Source organism: Myotis lucifugus, unplaced genomic scaffold (assembly GCF_000147115.1).
Source record: "Myotis lucifugus unplaced genomic scaffold, Myoluc2.0 scaffold_0, whole genome shotgun sequence".
NCBI classification, from domain to species: Eukaryota; Metazoa; Chordata; class Mammalia; order Chiroptera; family Vespertilionidae; genus Myotis; species Myotis lucifugus.
In genome coordinates this window covers 25680659-25695669 of record NW_005871048.1, presented here as the reverse complement: position 1 = coordinate 25695669, position 15011 = coordinate 25680659, and the positions used below count along the sequence as shown (strand labels likewise).

At 35.6% G+C, this 15011-nt stretch overlaps 1 protein-coding gene across 1 annotated transcript in view; it reads right to left on the bottom strand.

The window, feature by feature from the left end:
• MCTP1 (multiple C2 and transmembrane domain containing 1) overlaps positions 1–15011 on the bottom strand; it is a 301653-nt gene that overhangs the window by 66452 nt on the left and 220190 nt on the right. The window contains exon 19 of the mRNA XM_023749929.1: positions 2597–2650. Within this exon, the coding sequence (XP_023605697.1) occupies positions 2597–2650 (54 nt within the window). The remainder of the gene's footprint in view (positions 1–2596; positions 2651–15011) is intronic.

The window sequence follows — 15011 nt, the reverse complement described above, 5'->3', positions numbered from 1 at the left end:
TTGTGGTAATCAGGGAAAGCCAAGACACTGGCCTTGGTGAAACATCTGGGACATATTTTACATACTTGCAACATATGCTTCAGGTTCAATTAAAGTGAGGCTTTGGCACATTTATTAATCTTTTTTACTTTTATCCTATAAGAGGACCCACTGACCTGACCCTAATATTATACCATATGAGAAAACAGAGAAATAATGAGAGCGAGAGGTCAGCACCTGCTCGTATGGCAAAAAATACATTTGTTTTCTCATGAAATTCCATTACGCATGACTCTATACACAAACTTTAAATAGAGGAACCAATGCATTTTTAAAAGTAGGAAATTACCCTTCTCCCACTCAGACACACTGATAGCCAAGACTTACAAAATTTACCGCTGTGAGAGCCAGTCAAGAGATGGAAGCTGGTAAACAGAAACTTGAAGGACCCTCTCATATTTCCATTTCTTAGAGTAAAAACTTTGTATTTCTAAATATCCACTCTAAGACTCTTTTCTCTATCATGCAAGCCCCTAAAGTATATTATAAGTTATTACATTTGAGATTTTCTTTTTGCTCAGATGTGATTTTTATGCTATAAATTGCATTATGAGTAAAAAGAGAAACCTCCTTATATATCACTCAAATAAAGAACTGGATTTATGAAAATCAGCTCACAGTCCTTTCAGATGGAAAACACACTGTTCGTTGGCATTCTGTACAGAAGAATACAGTTGAATTCACATAGTAATTTAAGCACTCCTTTCAATCAACTTTGGAAACTAGATCTAAAAATGAGTTAGCAAGGCACTATCAATTTCAGACCACCAAACACTGGATCACAAAGATGCCACTTCAGAGATCTGCTCTTGTGTCCACCATGGTGTATTCTACTTGGCATCTATGTTTTGGTAAGCTGGTTAACCAGGTGTGCTATTGATTTCCCACGGCTAACATCCTCTCTATTAAAAAATGACCATAAAGAAGGGATTAGTGGTATAGAATACCAACAAACTGGCTATAAAATACAGGCCGACTTCAAGCAGGACACTGAAGTACTAGACTTCGCTAAGGGTTTCCATTTATTAACATTTCTGGGGAAATGCCCGCTGTCAGAATGGATCTTTATAGTAGCTTTAATAATAAAGCAGCAACAAGCGAGGGAAAATGGCCATAAATGGATGGCAGCTCAGTGTTTATCAGCAGAGAAATGATGATTCAGAGCTGGCATGTTGCCTTAAAATACAGTCTCTCTACAGCTCTACCACTGACCTTAACAATAAATCATATCATTTATTGCCATAAGTGTATGCTCATGTTATTTAACATTAAAAACAAGCACATAGGTGTTTTTGCAGAAAGATTTTTGTTAGTTTATATTTGATGATGTCACTAATGACTAAATGATGTACATAAGAAAAATTTTACATAAAAGCTCTATCAATTTAAAAATGTTTGAAATCACATTAGAAGGGAGAAAGTGTGCGTGTGTTTCCATTTTCCTTTAAGCATTAAATATTAGGGAAAAAATCATTTGGGAGTTAACTAATCACTGTGAATTTTTTTTTTGACATTTTCAATGCTAACTTCCAGCACACAAAATCTTAAACTAAAATATAACTGTACATCTCTACTGGAACCAAAGGTCAAGGGTATAAATGAAGATACACTGTTTTCCTCCTTTCTTCAAAAAAATTTCACTGCTTTACTAGAACAGAATTCAGATAGTTTCTGGTGAAGGTCAAAATCTGGTTTTAGATGTCGAACAGCACAGAAATAATGAATGATAGCCTCCCCCCCTCCTCCCAATCTCACCCTAGAACTTTTTCCATTTTAGATCTTGACCTGCCCAGGCACTATAAACCAGCATCGCTACCCTCCTTGCCACAGACAGCCGTTCTTCCAACCCCAGCCGCTGCTGCAGTGGTGCAAGGTCATTCTAATTCCTCCCTCCAGTTGTCCTCTCTCCCCAGGGGACAACCAATCCAAGCAGTCCCAGAAACTAGCTGTTATTTACTGTGGTCACCATCCACAAGCCAACCAGCAATTGAAAAATGAGCCTCTCTGACCACACTTTCCTGACCAAGGAGCCATGGGGCCATTCCAAGTCAAGTCTAAGCAGAGGGCAGTAGCACTGGGATTATTTAAATGCCCTCCGCTCACATGTGTTCCTCTGATGAGCAATTTTTCGAAAATTACAGATGACGATATCCATGTTCAGCTCATGCAGCCTGCTATTTTTTCTCTTCTCTCTTTTCCCCAAAGTGTAGCCTGATTTGTAATACTCAAGATAGGACAAATTTTTGCCCTTCAAAAACAGTTGTCACTGCCGTTATCTTCACGCGAGCTATCAAGTTCCAGACAAGCTGAATTATTTTATTTTATTTTTTTTGTTCCTAGCAGAAAAAATATTTGACCCAGCTCTGGACAAAAGCGAAGAGGATTTATAGCCCTCTCTCCTCTTTGCAACATGCGGTGGCATTGTTAGGATGATAAACAGCACTGTCCAATTTTCTGGACTCGAACACTTCAACTCCTTTTTTAACTGTCTGTGAAAACAGTGTCAGGCCTACATTTCCCCATCCCCAGGTACCCAAGTGCTGGGAAAGATAATTACCTTGTCATCTTTGTCATCTTCTTCTTCCTCGTCCTCTAGCATGTCCTCCACTACCTGCAGACAGAAACAGAAGTCGTTTTCATGCTCTTAAAACAGAGAGTTTTGTTCTGTCATTTTGAACCTTTTGGAAATGAAAACTTTATTAACATTTGAAACAGAAGCACGGAGAGGGAATATTTGATCTAGAGATAAGGATGAGGGAAATGCCATGCCTTTAATTGATTAAATCCAGGGAACTGACGCCCAGTCAGGAAAACCCATTGTGTGAAATATTCTGTGACAACTGAAACAATTTGAAATAATGCATAAGGTAAATGAACATAATTTGAGAGATGCTTTAAATCAGGAAATTTCCTTTTTACCTACACTGCTGTCTATATTAATTAGGCACTGTAAATTTGGAGCTAGATAACTAAGCTGAAAACAGCTCTGCTATTTTTAATTTACTTTCCAGCAAACTCTAAGATAAAGAACTATGTCTGTTCATTGATTCGTGCTGGTGATCAATGGCATAAACATCTCTCATGACTCAAATTTTAATTCTTATGTATAAATGTCAAGTTCTAACTATCTCTGTATTACTTTTTAATTTTATGAATTACCTGATATGCTAACTTTAATTCTCTGTGATTTTACAATAAGAATGAACATTATTATTGAAAACTAGAAATATATTCAATAATCAAATGTGTGTAATATAGATGGATATGCATGTATGTAGGTGGGTATACATGCATGTCTTTTAAATGGTTCCTGGTTTACCTATCTCAGCAGAATGGAATAGTCATTTTGGATTCACCACATAATTTCTGCTTGCCTCAATCAGTATATAACTACAGCCATTATTTTTTTTATTTTTAAATATTATTTTATTAATTTCAGAGAGGAAGGGAGAGGGATAGATGCCGGGAGCCGGTCCATCCTTGCTGCTTGACACAGTCGCTGCAGGAAAGAAACATCTGCACAGCATATGTTTCAAGGGACCTGGCATATATAGCATATTGTTCTTAATATGTTTGCTCTCCTTAGCGCCATGTGTTTTAACCAAGGTCACCTCTCCGAGAAAGGTTGTTTCCCCAGGTGGGGATTTTTCCCTGAGGTTAGGGAGGAGATACAACCCCTTAATTAAGTGCCAGGCGGGTAGTTAAGCTACATAATCTTTACTCCATGGAATGGAGATAAGAAACACCCTAACCTTTGGAATAGAAATTGACAGGATTAAAATTGGCTGGTATAAATACGGATGTAACAAGACAATAAACATCAGATCCTCATCAGATCCAGATCAGATCCTGACCAGAACTTTGGCTGGAGATCCTGGCTAGAGGTCCTGACTAGGCTGCTGATCAACTGAAGGTTGCATTCGTGTCATTCCTTCTTCGCCTACTCCGTCCACACCTTTGGGGACCCCTGGACCTGCTGGGGCTGGACCCCAGCAGATAGAGAGTTAGAAACATCAATGAGAGAGAAACATCAATCAGCTGCCTCCTGCATGCCCTCTCCTGGGAATCAAGCCCACAACCCAGGCATGTACCCTTTAGTCCACAGGCTGACACTCTATCCACTGAGCAAAACCGGCCAGGGTGTACAGCCATTATTAATGGAACTTCAACCTGTTTCAGGTGTTGTATTATGGTTTTACACACCTACACACACAAAAATATTCCATAGAAACCAACAATTAAAAACATTGGGGGGCCCTAACCGGTTTGGCTCAGTGGATAGAGCGTCGGCCTGCGGACTGAAAGGTCCCAGGTTTGATTCCGGTCAAGGGCATGTACCTTGGTTGTGGGCACATCCCCAGTAGGAGATGTGCAAGAGGCAGCTGATTGATGTTTCTAACTCTCTATCCCTCTCCCTTCTTCTCTGTAAAAAAAATCAATAAAATATATTTTAAAAAATTGGTGGGGGCGTTATTCAAGTAAGTGGCAATTTATTATGATTCTATTTATGTCATTTCTCATTCTTGTGACATTTTTATTTTTTATCTAGTCTGTACCTCTATCTCTGAATAAACTGGATAGAATAGTGATCAACAAATATTTTAACCTTTCTCCCAAAGCTCATAACTTTAGAAGATAGAGACCACCAGTCCTTCTCTCACGTGACTTTCCGATACAAACAGGAATATGCTTAATTATCGAATGAAAACTTCAATAACTAAGACTGTATTATGCAAAGTTATATAACTAAGATAATATGTCAGGAATTCCAGTTATTCTAATAATTTTTTCTAAAAGCATTAACTGTTTAAAAGAATAGCCCAAACACAAGCCTTCAGAACTGATATGACTCACAGCATCTGACAACCTGTGAGATGGTTCCTAATATCATACTTTAAATATTTTATCATATGGTAGAATTCTTTCGTTTGGACATTCAGCATTTTGAAGAAACCATAGTAGCACAATATCTGTTTCCAATATCGGGTGAGAGTTTACACTTATTTTGGGACATACAAAGCAATTCAGCCTCAGCAAGAAAGAAAGATTCTTGACCTTCTCTCTATAACTACATCCTTCCACTCCATAAGCACTATTATAAATCCCCTTGTCCAAGGAACACAGTGCTAGGTACTGTGGGAATACAAAATGAGGAACACCTAGATAATTCATCTCTACTCATGTCAGCTCTAAAGAGGCTTATAACCCAGTAGAATATAAATGAGGACTATCAGATAATTTTTCATGTTGACTTTTAATTTACTGAAATGTTTAAGTATTCATATACTTAGTATACAGACAACAATAATTAGGTGCTATATGCCAGGCTATTCCAAATTGGACTATTTGTGATGGAAATTTAAATAGGAAAAGCAGTCACAACATTTCAGTATATATGTTGCATCTAAAGAATTCACCTCACAAATAGCTGAACTAGAACTTAAACCAGACTGTGGGACAGTAGAGAGCAACCTCTCAACCCCTACCCAGTTCGAAAAGAAAAGGAAAAGAAAAAAATTCACCTAACTCTCACAAGATTTTTAAAAAATGATTATAATTTTGTATCTCTAATAAAATGATGTTTTAAATTTTAGATTTAGAATAAGTAATCTTTAAGATTGGTCATTTATCTATTTTATTTTTTTTCCATGTCAACCTAAGTGGCCATTGATAGACAAATAGATTAAAAAGTTTACGCCTCAGCCATAAGCTAGAATGAAATCTTGCCATTGCATCAACACCAATGGACCTAGAGAATATTATGCTAAGTAAAATAAGCCAGACAGAGAAAGACAAATACCATATGATTTCACTTATATATGGACTCTAAAAAAATAATCAAAACAGAAACAAACTAATAAAGATCATTTTTATGTTTGCCAGATGGGAGGAGGGTTGGAGGGATGGGTGGAAAGGGGAAGGGCTTAAGAAGTACACATTGATTGTTACAGAATAGTCATGGGATGTAAAGAACAGTATAGGAAATATAGCCAATAATATTGCTATAACTGTGTATGGTATCAGCTGGGTACTAGACTATAAATGTCTCATCATTATTTTGTACACCTGAAACTAATATACTATTGTAATTGAAAAATAAAAAAATTATTATAAAAATAAAAATTGTATATTTTAGGTATACAACATGATGATTTTTATAAATTAATTTGAGAGAGAGAGAGAGAGAGAGAGAGAGAGAGAGAGACATCGATTGGCTGCCTCTTGTATGCTCCTTGACCAGGGATGAAACCTGCAACCTGGGTATGTACCCTGACTAAAAATCTAACCCACCACCTTTTGGTGTATGAGACGACACTCCAACCAACTGACCCACACCAGCCAGGGCCAATAAGATGATTTGATATACATTAGATTAAGTGATTTTTTTTTTACTAAAATTACCCATGCAAAGTCATTTATCAAAAATGTTAAGAAAAATAAGATAAGTACTATACTTTTACTCCTGTGCACAAACTCCAACAATATTTTCAAAAGTTATTAAGAATGTATTATATGCCTCCCCTCTTTAGTACTTACTATCATCCTGCAGGTGCTAGGAAGACAGAATGGTGGTGTTAAATTGTGCCTAGCAGATGGCAAGATACATAGTGGGTGTTCAAGAAATTTGATAGAGTGAATCGATGAATGCATTATCTATTCTTCGTATCCTTGAACACAATTTAGTAAAGTGCCTATCATTTATCCCACAGAAGAACTAGCTGGCCTGGGAAGACTTATACCTAATCAATGATGCAGATTAATAAAAGCAAATATTCAAAATGGTTGGAATAGATGCCTGGAAATACAATCCATGAATATTTAACCTTCATTTTAAGATTTGGAGACCTCTACTATCTTTTTTTAAAAAAATATGTTTTTATTGATTTCAGAGAGAGGAAGGGAGAGAGAGAGAGGGATAGAAACATAAATGATGAAAGAGAAACATTGATCTGCTGCCTCCTGCCCGTCCCCTACTGGGGATCCAGCCTACAACTTGGGCATGTGCCCTGATCAGGAATTGAACCATGACCCCCTGGTTCATGGGTTGATTCAACCACTGAGCAATACCAACTAGGCGATCTCCAATATCTTCTAGTTGATTTTCAAAAATTCAAAATATTACTGAACCATAAAAAAAAATCAAAAGTTTAATTTACACATTTTACAAATCAACTGCAAATCTTATGTTCAAGAATGACTCAAAGTGATCTGCAGATTCAGGCTCTTCATTTGTGAAACCAAAACTGTTCTTACCCTTCACAAGTGGGTAATTGGTTATGCACAATTGCTCCACAAATGTGCAGGCGGAACAACCCAATGCAACCATTTGCTTTTACATTTGGCAGAAGAGTGTTGTGTAAGCAGGAGGCCTTTGTGTTGTGTTTAGTGCTCTAGTGAGGGCTTTCCCTTCCTCCAGCGCCCTTTTAATGTTACACCATAAATATCTACAAGTGAGGATTTATAATATACAGGTGGCTTTCCTATCGATGCCTCTAAGTTGCTTCAGAATGTATCCCACTATTATATTTTGCTAAGGTGAAGTTTAAGGTGGCTTGAAAAATGGAGATAATAATAGCACCTATTCCACGTGTTAATCAAGGATCCAATGAGATAGTATATTTAAAGTGCTTAGCAAAGTTCCTGTATTGAAGTACTCAAAAATGTTTGCTATTAATAAAAATAAAAATAATATTAATTTAATAATATTTTAAACATTATTTTCTGAGATTAAATTTTTTTTTTCTGGGCAAAATATTCAGTGTTCTTAACCACATATAAAATTCCGGTTCATGTTTCACTAACATTAAGAAACACATAGAAGGGCATAGGTAGAGGCATGGATAAAGATTCCAATTAAAATGATAATGCTCTCACAACTAATTTTCAGGTTTTAATGGTCCAATGAAATAGATGGCTTTGAAGGCAAGAGTGCCTTAGAAGCTAGTCTGTGCTTTAAGACATGAGCCCTGGCCAAATACAATGAATATAGAAACTGCAAACAGCTTTTAAAAACAAACTATATATATCACTGAAGTACGTTTAATGACTGCACAAAATTGCAACATTTTCCAGAGAACTCAAATAACACCTATTATTTAGAGAGTGCTAGAGTTTAACACTTAACTAAGGAAAACAAATAAAATAAAAGAGTCCTAGTGTCAAATTCCAGCCTTTTCTCTCCAAATAAAAAAGAAAATGACTACTTAGTTTTGTTTTTAAGTATACAAAGTCCAGTTGCCCAAATATTTGTCAGCAATAATTCAGTAACAATACATATTTCCTTAAGGAAAATAATGAAGAGTGAGAAAAATGCATAGGTTAGAAAACATACATTTTTACAGTTGTTGTTCTTTCCCTTCCTCTTATTCTTAAGGGGGAATAACTTAGATGGGCTCTAGAATTCTCTTTCCAAATTATGCTTTCTGATACCTTGCTTGAAAACAAGTAGTATTAATCAAACAAAGGAAGGGCACCAGGGAAATCAGAAAGATGTAATGCAAGCAGTTAAAAGTGACATGACCTTCTGTAATGTCGCTCGTCACAGACTTATATGCCACACACTGGAGGAAGGTCTTGAAAGAAACTGATTCTTGGTACTATTCCTTGAATGTAATACTAATAAAGATGACATTTTAAAAAACACACGTAGACAGCCCCAAATGCAGCATGCCAGCTACATTACAGCCCCACAGAATAAGCAGATAACATTATTTTTAAAAGCACATTTCTCCTTTCCTAGTCCATATTTGCTGGACATTTGTCATTACCATATAAAATATAATATGTGGCTGTACATTAAAAAAAATCTATTTTCAAAATGGAACAAAACTGCATCTGGAGAATCTATGTATTTTATATAGTTGTGTGGCAGCTCTTTTTAACATGATGACTTTTAATTATAATTCAATATAACTAAACACTACGATTTACAAGGAAATAAAATTTTATCTGGCTGAAAATGTTAATAATAATAATGTCGGTAATTTGAATAAAAATATGACATGTTTAGAATTATTCCACCAGACAAAGATGTATAAGTGAGGAACCAGATGGATGCAGAGAAGGAAGACCAAGACAGTGAAAGGATGAGGAAAATTGAATTCGGTAAACTTCAAATTAAAATCATTATGGGACAGTGGATACTACTTATTGCTTTTTAATATCAATTTAGTTTGCAAGTTTTAAGACTAAAGTTTCAAAGGGGGTTAAAAGTTCCATGAATAAGTATTAAAACATGTCATATTATGATTTTCCCAGGGATAAAGCCTTCCACTCATTTATACCCCTTTAAACAAAAAGGAACCCAAAGAATCTTGGTTATGTTACCCTTATCTTGAGTACCACAAAGCCCAAAACCCTCAAAAGCCAAAGCCGACACAAACCAGTTTCTTTTGTATGTTTACTTTTCTCCTAGGAAATAATCTTGAGTTAAGTAGATGTTTTGCTATGTTCAGAATGAACAGTTGCACAATTCAAATTGCTTTACTCAGTCTATAAAAAAGGCAACATATTAAGTTAAAGAAATCACTACTGTCCTGATGTGCAACTGTGATGTTAAAAATTAAAAAGAAAACTGTCACAAAAGGAAGAAGTTTCATATTTAATTTCATATTCATAGAACATCCAAATGTGCACACATGCTATTTGGATACATTGCAAAGTAAATGCCCATTTCCACCCTAGAGATGTGGAAGAATCTGGGGAGAGTGGCATCCTTCAACATGGTCTGGAGTCCATTTATTCCATTCCGTGTGTGCAGAATCCAAGCAGAGCATGCATTTGTGTGCCAGTGGGTTTATTACATGTGTTAAGTATCACAGGGACTGAGAAGATGCATATAATCGCTCAGATTATTTCAGATCTCTTAAAAGCACTGGAGGTTGAGCTGAAGACTTTTGTAGGTAAGCCTATGCTGTCATTTTCAGAACAGGACATGTGCTTCTCATGAGATTTTTGAGGAGGAACTTTTGCGAAATGAATGGTGTGTACATATAATTTACCCCACTTTTGAAAAAACTAGTAAGATTCACAAACAGGTCTGGGATATACTGTTTCACCGAGTATATCTCAAAAGCAAATGCATATATGATGGCTGTTTAATTTGATTCACGCTATTAAGAATTTGACCTTGGAGTATTTCAGCCAGAGTTGTCATCAAGATAACTGAGCCACTAGATGTAATAATAATTAGTGTGATAGACTTGCCTGTGAGGTTGAATATATTGTAGTACAAAAGAAGGCAGACTAAAAAGAGAAGCATTATTACTTACTGCTAAAAGACTTCCCGATTTTTACAGAGACACTCAAATACAATTATTTCTTCTTACAGAATGCATTTCCTTGGCTCATTCTGGGAAGTGCCATGTTGTAATTTAGTCTGATTCTTAACAGGAAATGTGGCTTTAATGTGGCTTCAGATGACTTTTGATGCATGCCACTGATTACATACAGCCTGTATTCTGCATCATCAACAACAGCATTCTTATTTGCAGTGTAATATGCTTTGCTGTAAGATGCAAGGACAGTGAATTTACTTTACTGGCCAAGAGTACATAACCTTTTACTTTTTAAGTGTCAGCCTAATACGCAGAAAAAAAACCCTTCCATTAAGAAAGGCTAAATATATTATAAATTCTATGATCAGTATAAGCATCTTAAATGAATTTCTTATATTTCCTTCTCGGTATTCTTAAATGTTCATGCTTATACTTACACAAAGCACTGTGAACTGAATTCTTGTGGTTATTTGAACTATGTCTCCATCTAAAGGCTTCACAATGTATTGTATTTTTGCTTGCAGGGGAAATTCTAATCTTGATTGTTTTTAGGATATTGCATATTAATTCAATTCAGTTGGGGGAAAATAGGTCAACTATTAACCTACAGTATGCTTTTTAAATAATAATGCTTTCTTGAAACTATATTATTTTTCAAGTTAAAAATGTACACAAAAGGTCAAATTATTGAATTGCTTAATGTGCTTTGCAAATGAAATGAAAAGATAACCATTAGATTTGTAAGTCATCTGTTTTTATAAAATTTAATATTTTTAAAGCAAAACATTTTTCCATTAATAATGAACATATTTAAATTAAAAGGAAAATTATGTATTTAAGCCACTCTATATAAAATCAAATTTCCATTCCAGAGTCACCAATTTGTAACAAAAAAGGCATAATTTGAAATATTTAAATATTAAAAACAACCTAAGGAATTTTATTTTTTGTGTCTAATGAAGAGTCTGCATTGCCTATGTAAAACATTTTCTGCAAAGCAAGAGGAGCTGCTCTGACCTCTGTGAGCACCATGTCCTCCAATCCCCAGTCTTCCCAGAGATGCCCTTTGCTCTAACCCCATCTTATATGTTCTGGGAGCATTAAAGCCACAATAGGCAAGAAGTTCTTTGTCAGGTAAATAGTTTAGCACATGCAATGCAGGAAAATGCTACACTTTTGAAACATTAGGGACCTTTAAAGAATAGGATTGGAAAACCAAAAAAAAAAATTATCTTGGAGATTAACATTAGGAAAATTTATAAGGTTTGATTCACTTTTTACAAAAATTCACAGCTACTGCCTATTTAAAAGAATATATTGGGAGTAGTGAAGGGGGTCAGGGGAATCGGTGGACATTTGAAGAGAAAAATATTCTGATGCTAATTTGATTTTTTTCTTGTGCCTAGAATATTCTGAGGCCTGAGAATATTGTCAAAAAATCTAACTTCAAAAATGAAGCATGTTTTGAATGTCACAAATCATATAGTCAGAAAACTTCATTTCCCCCCTTATATCCTTTTTCTATAAATAATAATGAAAAATAGTTTTTATCCTTTTTCTTTGTAAAGAATAATCACTTCACAAAGGACAGCCCTTGTGGGCTTGGACCTACATTTGAACTGGAAGAATGTCTGTGGTGAATGGTGAATTGTAGCATAAAAGCCTGAATGAAAAGAATGTTCATGAAACCTCACACAAAACCTCCATACCCATTTTATCGTGAGCTTCCCACAATACAACACAAGAGCTCTACATTCTAGGAAAAGCAGGCCCAGTCCACTTATCATTTCGGCTTTATGTAGTGTACTGTGTGATTGCTAAATTAGTGCATAATGCATTTATAATACTTATAGTACCAACATTTAGTTAAATAACCTTTATGTAAGATTTATGTTGATTTTTTTTATTTCTCATTTAATGGCAAATTATGAAGAGCATGTTTCATAAAGATAATTCTCTATTTAAATTCATCAGTCCATTAAATATTAAAATTATGTTTCTGATGCAATCGAGAACAAATTTGTCCAGCTTCAGTGATTATTTGCACTCATAAAAATTAGGCTTGATTAATAAAATTTAAATGCTTGATTAAGTTGACATTTTCATGTCCTATTCTGATTTATTAAAATTAGTCCCTGTGCCCAGGCCTGGTACACTAGTGTAGGTTTACCTTTCCCCTTCTCTTAGTTGACGTCCAGAGTAAGACTGTTAGGAAGAAGTATTTTGTTTTAAATTTAGTGATGGTTTCAGGGAAATGCCCTGTTTTTACTCACTGGGGGTGGGAGGCAGCCTTTGTGTTTATGCATTGTGCATGGTGTAGATTTGTATAACAATAATCAAGAAAATGTTTCTTTCAAATATTTATAGACATGATCTGTGAAATGGCATATGTTTCTAATATTTCTGTAAAATGCAGTTTCCAAGAACCTTTAATCTGTAGAAAATTGGTCAAATATCTGCATCTGCTTTTTCTGTTGATAAATTTACTTTTTTGTCCCTGTGGGACTTCCATATACATAGCAGGGGGATCATAGACTGTGTGTGTGTGTGTGTGTGTGTGTGTGTGTGTGTGTGTGTGTGTGTGTATATATATTAGTGTTATATTTCAGGCTTTAGTGTTGTATTTCATATATACATATATATTGATTTCAGAGAGGAAGGGAGAGGGAGAGAGAGATAGAAACATCAATGATGAGAGAGAGTCATTGATTGGCTGCCTCCTGCATGCCCCATACTGGGATCAAGTCCACAACCCGGGCACATGCCCAGACCGGTAATCAAACCCTGACCTCCTGGTTCATAGGTTCATGCTTAACCATTAAGTTACGCCGGCTGGACAGGAAATCTTTCGGTGGCAATGCTACTGTCTTTGTCTACAACCTCAAAACCAAGAATGACTAATGGCCATGGAAATCCATCCTCTCCAATAGTAATTACAAGGGAACAACTCTTCAAGAAAGGTAGTGACTTATATAGTGTTTAAACTCCATACTCACACTGGATTGTCTTATTTTATATAGGGTTGTGTGCCTAATTGCCATTTATTAAGCACTTACTATATGCTTGATATAGTATGTTAACTGTCTCTAATCATCATAAGACCTCGACAAGGTAGGCATTATCAACCTTGTAACTGGTGAGAAAACCGAGGCTTAGGGGAATGAGTAAATTCATGTAGGTAACAGAAGGTCTGGGATTTAATCCCAGGTCTTTCTAATTTCACAGTTTGAGCTCTTAACCTCTACCAACTGGAAATGTGTAGTGACTCCTTTTAAAGATGTTTCATTTTGCCCATCTGAATGTAACTCATTTAGAAAATTTGGTTAGGAAAATTTCCTTTTATTTAAACTTGCTAACAAAATATTTGATAATTTAAAAGATAAATGACATGATATAGTAATTATTATTTTTTGACTGACGAAATAAGTTCAGTAACAAATGACAGAAATGCCTTTGAAGGCATATTGAAGTTGGGTTACCTGTGTGTACTATTCCAGTTCTGTGGTGGAAAGGCTTTAAAGGCTTTAGTGTTGTATTTCAGGCAACACTAAAATGATTAATAAATACAAATCTCTCAGGATTATTGGATTCCTAATAATAGTTCTGATTTATAAACATTTTTCACATGCAGATAAAGACATATCATTTGGCTTCCACTTTTGGTTTGTTGATGGAGGTCTTGCAATTTCCTGTCACCTTTCCAAACCAGGGGCAATAACTCTACACAAATAGGATAACAGACCATCTGCCAACAGTACCCACCACACGGAGTATGATGCTCAACACTAGTAACGCAAACTGAGAAGGTGCTTCTGCTAGCCCTACATCCTACCTTCCTCACCATAAAGTTGCAAAGAGTTTTGGCTACCTGCAAAGAGCAGTATGCAAAGTCATTCAGAAAGAACAAACAGGACATCACTAGGAATAGATAGGATAACACATCTATCCTGAGAACTGAGAACAATACTGCGGGTATCCTTTTTTCTCCTTTTCTAAGTCACATTCTTTGATTACAGAATTCACAAGATTGTGGGAGCAGATCTTTAGGAAGTGTAACAGAGATAATAAAAAAAAATGGCCGACATATGGATAAATGCTTGTTTTGGACATTTAGAGAACCATTCTAGAATGGTGAATTCTTTGGATCAATGGGAGGCTTTGAGAGGAGTTTAAGAAGTTGGTTTTCCAATGAGTTCCTGAACTGCAGGGGTCAACTAGGGTTCAAATAAGAGACAATCAGCCATTTATGGGGCAAGATCTTAAGGTTTCCTTCAAAGATGCCAAAGATAATTTATTGGGTGGAAAAGAAGCTGGGTTTCAGGGCAGAAATCCTCTAAAAAAATGAAGAGCATCTCTTTACCTTGTTATATTCTCATATGGGTCTTTGAAGAATCTGAAAAAAGTGGAAGAGATTCAGGAAGATCATGGGGAACAAAAATATAAGATTAACTATAAGCGTCCTCTATGGCAGCTATCACTAACTTTAAATTCTAAGTCTCTTTCCTGAGCCCTATTAGATATAAAGCAAGAAGTTTACGTTCCTGTGAGGAAAGTCCTTAGTAAATTGACTTTTAAAAATAGAAGTGTTTATCTTTACATCTTTCTCTATGTGAACTGAATTGTCACGTACAGGTAACACTCATCTTCTACCATTCCACAATTTTATCTTTTCCATTTAAAGTTTAACTGCAGTTT